Source organism: Mandrillus leucophaeus, unplaced genomic scaffold, assembly GCF_000951045.1.
Source record: "Mandrillus leucophaeus isolate KB7577 unplaced genomic scaffold, Mleu.le_1.0 Scaffold892, whole genome shotgun sequence".
NCBI lineage: Eukaryota > Metazoa > Chordata > Mammalia > Primates > Cercopithecidae > Mandrillus > Mandrillus leucophaeus.
This window is the reverse complement of record NW_012109719.1, coordinates 788905-795202: the sequence shown is the minus strand read 5'-3', so window position 1 is coordinate 795202 and position 6298 is coordinate 788905. Positions and strand designations below refer to the sequence as shown.

The 6298-nt window shown below is 40.4% G+C and overlaps 1 protein-coding gene across 1 annotated transcript in view; it reads right to left on the bottom strand.

The window, feature by feature from the left end:
• The window catches only part of SPX (spexin hormone), a 10142-nt gene extending 4337 nt beyond the window's left edge, over positions 1-5805 (bottom strand). Inside the window, exons 1-6 of the mRNA XM_011969475.1 lie at positions 5585-5805; positions 5103-5183; positions 4879-4936; positions 4305-4367; positions 3031-3114; positions 79-1005 (exon numbers count right to left, since the gene is read on the bottom strand). Coding sequence (XP_011824865.1) covers positions 947-1005; positions 3031-3114; positions 4305-4367; positions 4879-4936; positions 5103-5183; positions 5585-5590 — 351 coding nt within the window. The 5' untranslated portion in view covers positions 5591-5805 and the 3' untranslated portion in view covers positions 79-946. The remainder of the gene's footprint in view (positions 1-78; positions 1006-3030; positions 3115-4304; positions 4368-4878; positions 4937-5102; positions 5184-5584) is intronic.
• Between the last annotated feature and the right edge of the window lie 493 nt (positions 5806-6298).

The following is a 6298-nucleotide window of genomic DNA, read 5'->3' as shown; positions in this document are numbered from 1 at the left end:
CGTGGGTGTATTCAGATAGTACTGAACTCAAGTTGGCTTTTAAAAAGGAGAAGATCAGGCATATTACTGTGCACTTATGTTATCAGAGTGATTTATGTAATGCTATGATGTCAAATAAAACCTAGAGCCTAGTCAATTAGAGTAAGCGGAGTACTTGAATCTGTTGAGTCTGTTTGGTCATGGAAAATGAGTTACCTCTAACAAAACTGGCTTGTTCCCTTCTTCCAATACATAAACAACAGAGTGTGTCTCCATCTGCTTATTTTCCAGTAACTTTTAGATCCATGTTTCTAAACTAAATGCAAGGTAATTCCCAAAGAGCACAAAGGGAGCTCCAAGCTCTAGATCTTTGGCAAACCTTCTACCTCAATGACTGTCTCTTCTCAGCAACCACACTGAAGTGTTCCTGTCACAGGGCTTCTCCCCAGTCATCCAACTTATCTTCTTAATTGATCACTCCTGGATGAGTTATAGAGAGTCATACTCTCCTATTTCCCATCCTGCCATGCTTCTTGCCTTCCTCCCACCTCCTTGGGGATGGGATAAAAGGAAAACAGAGAAGGAGAATTTCTGTTGAGTGAAAACAAAATGCAAGTGGGTAACAAAATGAAAACAACAACAACAACAACTAAGATCAAGACAGGTACTGGCTATAATTAAAAGGAAAGAATCCTTTAGTCTTCAACCTTATAATTATAAATATTCTAAGAAACTCAAGAGTAAGACACAAGGTGATCTAAAAACATTTTTGGTCATCTAAACAGGACCTGAAGCAATGAAAGAAGATGATGTTCTCAGCTAAGCATGTATATATATTTTGTTTCTGAAAGAATAAAACTATCTGTGTGTGTTCTTAAGATTACAAATGGAATAAAAGGGTCCAAAGGTTTTATTCACATGGTTCATGTTTTCAGAGAGAATAGAACTATAATTAAACATAATATTTTCACCAGTTAAGCAGACTATCTTCCAGTAATCTGGTCTGATCAAAGTTTTTTTCTTCATCTGTAAGAAAAAAAAAATGTTTAAAATAAATATACACTCTGTGTTTTAATAGAGGAAAAGGTAAGACAGAGAATCTCAGGAAATAAACATTTAGCCTTCTAAGCTATGCTAACTCATGGACTCTGCCACTGAAAATTTAAACAGTATGGGTTTTGATTTGTTCAGTTTCAAATCTTTTCTTCTCAGCTTGGGACACATTGGGGAATTCATATTTTACATCTGAACCTCTATAATGACTGAAACTACAGTATGGTATGTCTGGTAAAAATCTCAAAGAGCCATGTGTCTCACAAATTGACTTATGTCTAAAATATCCACCATTGAAATAATTCATTTGCATCAAAGGACTGTCTCTTTATATTTCCTGTTCAAACGGATCTTACTCAGGAAAGATGACATGGGAACACATTTGCAAATGTTCTTTTATTAGGGGAGCTAGAGTTCTGGGGAGGAAGTGAGACAAAAAGAAGAGGCATTCGTTTGCTGTGTGGGATCGCGAAACTTTGGAGCATGAGTTATCACATCTGAGGTGGGGATACTTAAAGAGTTAGACAATAGCAGGTTCCTGGGACTCTAAAAATAGGATAGAATGACTAAAAGTTACAATCAGGTAGGGGGAAGGAGTGGCCAGGGACAAAGTGCATCTACTAATTTCTTCTAAGATCACCTTTCAGTTAGTTGCAATATAATTTGAATGTTTGGTTTACATCTTAACCTGAATTTCTAGCACACTTTAAACCATTGCAGAAAATGGGCTTCTCTTTAAAGGGAAGGAAGAAAACAAAACAAAACAAAACAAAACCAGAACCGCATCCCTGTATAAATTCCACTGAAACCATAATTCGCTAAATAAGAGCTTTCTAAATAATATTGAGGGAGTATGGAATAAAAATACTAAAGAAGACTAGTGATTAATTTATCATATGGGAATCAACAACTTTTCTGTCAATTTAGACTAATAAAATTAGTTATTTCATCTTCAGAGACAATCCACTTAGAAAACTTCAATAATTAAAAATATACGTATTTATTTTCCAAAAAAGACCTGAGATGGGGACCTTATAATCACATCCTTTCCTCAAACTGCTAATGAAGATACCTCTCCTCTTTAAAATTGGCTCTCTCTTGTCCATTATAGGTCACTTTCCTTTCTGGCTCTGCACATCTTCCCAACGAACAAATCTAAAACGTCACTATCTACCAATCTCCATCAGAGCTCTTTTCATACTGACTTCAAAAATCGCTGGGTTCCACATCTTGGGTTTTAAAAAGAACACCTTGGATATAGCATCCTCTACCCATTATTCAACTATTTCACAACTTTCTACTGCTAGAGTTCTGAGAGTCATGCCAGCTCCCCAGAGCCTCAGACCTGCTTGCTCTTAACTTTGCAGTTTACTTTCTTGTATCACATTCCGTAAACAAGGTTTCAGATATGGCATAGCAGCAGCAAGCTGTGTCACTGGGCAGGAGGTGTGGGGAAGTCCGGTGACACACTGTTTAATGTCTCCTGAGTTCTGTACTCTTACTAAACATTCTGCTATAGTAACCATTCTGGTAGTTTCCATCCTTAGAAAGTTTCAAGAGGAGAGTGATCAGTAGCATCAACTACCGAATGAATTCTGGGATATTCTCTTATTCTGATTTTTCTCATCTTTCTGCTTGCTCCTTTTAATGTCCCTTCACTGGTACTATTTTCCCCCTTTCCCTTGATTTTTGGGTGTTGTATTGTCTTCCCTTTTCCCACTACATCTAAGCCCTAGAAGGCATCTCCATTCGCATGATTTCAACTTTTATTAACTGGCTCTGAAGTTCCTGTTGTTTTCAAACCTGACCAATCATCAAAATAATGTGGAAGAATTGCTTAAGGACAGAGATTCTTGGGCCTCACTCAAGCAGTACAGAATTGAATCTCTGGGCCTAAGGCCAAGAAATTCTGGGAGAGGGGTGCTGCAGTCAACATAGAATCCCAAAAGTAAGCAAAGCTGTTCTGTTAGGCAGGTGAAATAGTCAGTATGCTAGTACCTTCTGGTGATTTCTGAAGGGATGCCAGTAAGATGGTTGCTGCCTTTGGAATAGGTAGTAGTCGGGGATTTGGGCTTCGTCTTTCTGGAGAAACAAAAACGTACACAGATTCTGTTAGCATTTATATATTCATGTAGATAAGTCCTATTCTAACATGCAGCAATACTAGAAAAACCTCTATGAAATAGATTTTGAGCCCTCAACAAAGGACTACTTACACAGAAGACTAATTTTTTATAAATAGAAATATGTCACACTTGCCTTGGAAATGACTTACAATTGGTTATGTCAAGTTTACAAACAGGGTATGGAAGAGAATTTTAAACTATATGCCAAAGAGAAGTTTAGATAATAATTTACCTTTTCGGCCAAATAGAAGGTAATTATTTGACTGAAGGAGTATCTGCTAAGAATTCAAAGTTATTTCAAATCTAAGTTGAAAAAAGACAAATTGTTCTGATTCAGCACCAAACATGATTTCTAATTTGGGGCAACTGAAGTTGAGAAACAAATCTCACTCTCATAAGATAAATAAGCTCAAGTACACAGCATGTTTGAAGAGCCTAAACAAAAATGTAAGCACCTACTATGTGTTCAATAGCGGTGTTTGGTATTTTTCCAAGTAAGTATACTTCTTCATTTTAGCATTTCAATCTTTACAATTTTATCGAATTGTACTGTTATTTTTTAATACGATGGAAAGGTTTAGCATGAAAAAGAATAGTCCCTGGTCCCATCCTTAACTGCCCGCATGTTACTCTTTTGATTTTGAACCTTTGGTAGTTCTTTCTAGTAAAACAGAAGCCTACATTTGAAGTTCCTAGGTAAGTTCCTTTTTTAGTAATAACAGCGTTTAAGAGGAGGCTGAGTAAAGTTCCTGCATGAACACGCAGACACATTTCTAGAAGCATTTGCATAGTTCTTCCTATCTCGCCTTACCCCTCTGAGCTGAACCTCAGGCCCTAACTCCCTGGCGACCTCTGCACACCCTGGCGGCCAGAGGGTTGGCTGAACAGCCGCAAGCCAATAAAGCCTGGGGAGCCGCAGCGCCAGCCTCGGCCGCCCTTGCCAGCATTGGCGCGGGCTGGACGCGCGAGCTCCCAGCTCCGGTGCTTGGCCTCCAGCAGCGGCTGCCAACCTGGGCTGCCCTTGGGCCGACTATATCTGAGAGCGCATCAGAGCCGCGTCTTTCCGGTGAGGAGAAGCTTTCTTTAGGCACCACCGCGGAGCAAGCCCTGCCCGCCCCATCCTATTTCAACACCCCGGTCACTCACCCGGCAGTGGCCGATCGGAGAGGTCCTTCCTCCGGCTCTGGTCGGAGATGAAGCGGCGACCCTCTGCAAAAACGAGACCCGGGGCTCAGCGCCCGCCCGGCCCGGGACAACCCGGGCTTAAACCTCAGCTCCTCCCGGCACAGCGCAGTCCCCGGGCCTGGGGAGGAGGCAGGTTGCTCTAGGTTAGGGTCGCGAGGGGCTGCCGAGTTTCCAGCGCTCCCAGCGCAACGCCGGGGTGAGCCAGGCGCCCTGGAGACTTGGAGGAAAGCCCTGCGCCTGACCGGACGCCGGGTTAGTGCGGTAATTCCCAGGCAACCCCAGAGTTCCCATTTGGACCAAGACAAGCAACCCCCCAGTTTTGGATGGAGAATTTCTAATAAGGACGGAGGATTTCCAATAATCAGGGACTCTTCCCCTCTCCCACCCCTCCCTTACCTACCGTTCTCTTTGATGGCCTCGATGATTTAAGGGAATAAACTCGACATTATTCTCTCTCCATAACTCTCCATCTATCTGTTCATGACTCCTAAGGGTCTTCCATTATTGTAGGAAGAGCAAAGTATTTGGAACTTACGTGCCCCTTTCAGGTAGAGCATAGCTTGAGGAGTCCAGTTCCTTCTCTCCAAGGGTCTCTGTAACCCGGGAGAAGGGAAGAGCAGTTAATAAAACATTGCAGCTCAGTCCTCTATTACAGCAAAATAAAAAAGAAGATAATAAAACAAGAAGGAAGAAATAAAGAGCAGAGTGGACACAGAGTGCGCATTTTTTTTTTTTAATTTTTATTTTGCATTTGATTACCTGCGGAGCGCAGCTGGAGTTTCCCAGGAAAAAAAACACCAGGAAAAGAGCCAAGATTGTTGCTGCCAGACTTCTGAGTACCTGTATGAAGCAATCAACCAGAAAGGGTCATTTCTGTGCCAATAGGATCTTCTGCTTCCTTCCTTGACGCCTGGACAATTACAAACCTCTTACTTCTCGCAATATTCTGTTTTAATACTCAGTTTTCTGGAGGTGTTTCCCTTCTACCTTCTAGTTAATTCACAAAGAGTCCACTTGAAAAAACGTATTTAGAAACATATTATTCGTATTACTTCACCCAAATGAAGAATAAGATGTGATTTTTTTTCTTAGTAAAATCAAATGATTCTGTTATTCTAAAGGCATATCATTCAAACATCCTTTAAACTCTAAAATGCTTATTAAACATGAAATAGGTAAAATGTTATAAAGCGTTTTAAAACACAGCTAAGAAGCCTCAAGTGAATAAAGTCTTTACTTACCTTCATGTTCTGCGTCTTTTCAGAACCCTGAAATTACTATAACTTTACGTGTGAGTTTTCGACTCTTGCTCTGAAACTGGAGCTTTTAAAATCTTGGTGTTAAGGACCCCTCCCCCTCTGGAGTATGTTTGGGAGTCCACAGGGACATCTTGTCAGTCTTCAAGCAAGATTGAGAATCTGATGACTCCTCCAGGGAGCTTCATTGCAGGAAGTAGAGGAATGATTGATGGGCAGAAATTATTTGTTTAAATACTGATTGCATCACCCAGGAGACATTCAGAATGTGTCAGCATCATTGCCCTTGCTTTTCCTACTAGTTGCCCAAAGTAGTGTGTTATTATTATTATTAATGAAAACAATCAATAGTCCAAGGCAGAATCAAAAGTGAAAGAATAAGTAAGAAAACTCGTCTTGGGTAACTACTATCAGTCTATCACTGATGGCTAAACATGTATGAAAAGGTTTGGGAATCTCAATGGAATTTGACATCAGTCATTCGCTTAATTATCAGTTCATTCTGCTGTTTAGCAAATATTTATTGAGCGCCTACTATGAGATACACAATCCTTTTATTTCAAGGGACACAGCCATGCACTGAAAAGACATGGTCTCTTCTTTGATCAAAGTTACCTACTAGTTAAGGTACACAGTAAACTGATGAATAGATAAATAAGACACAGTAGTTACCCCTTAATCATAGGGGTGTGTGTGTGT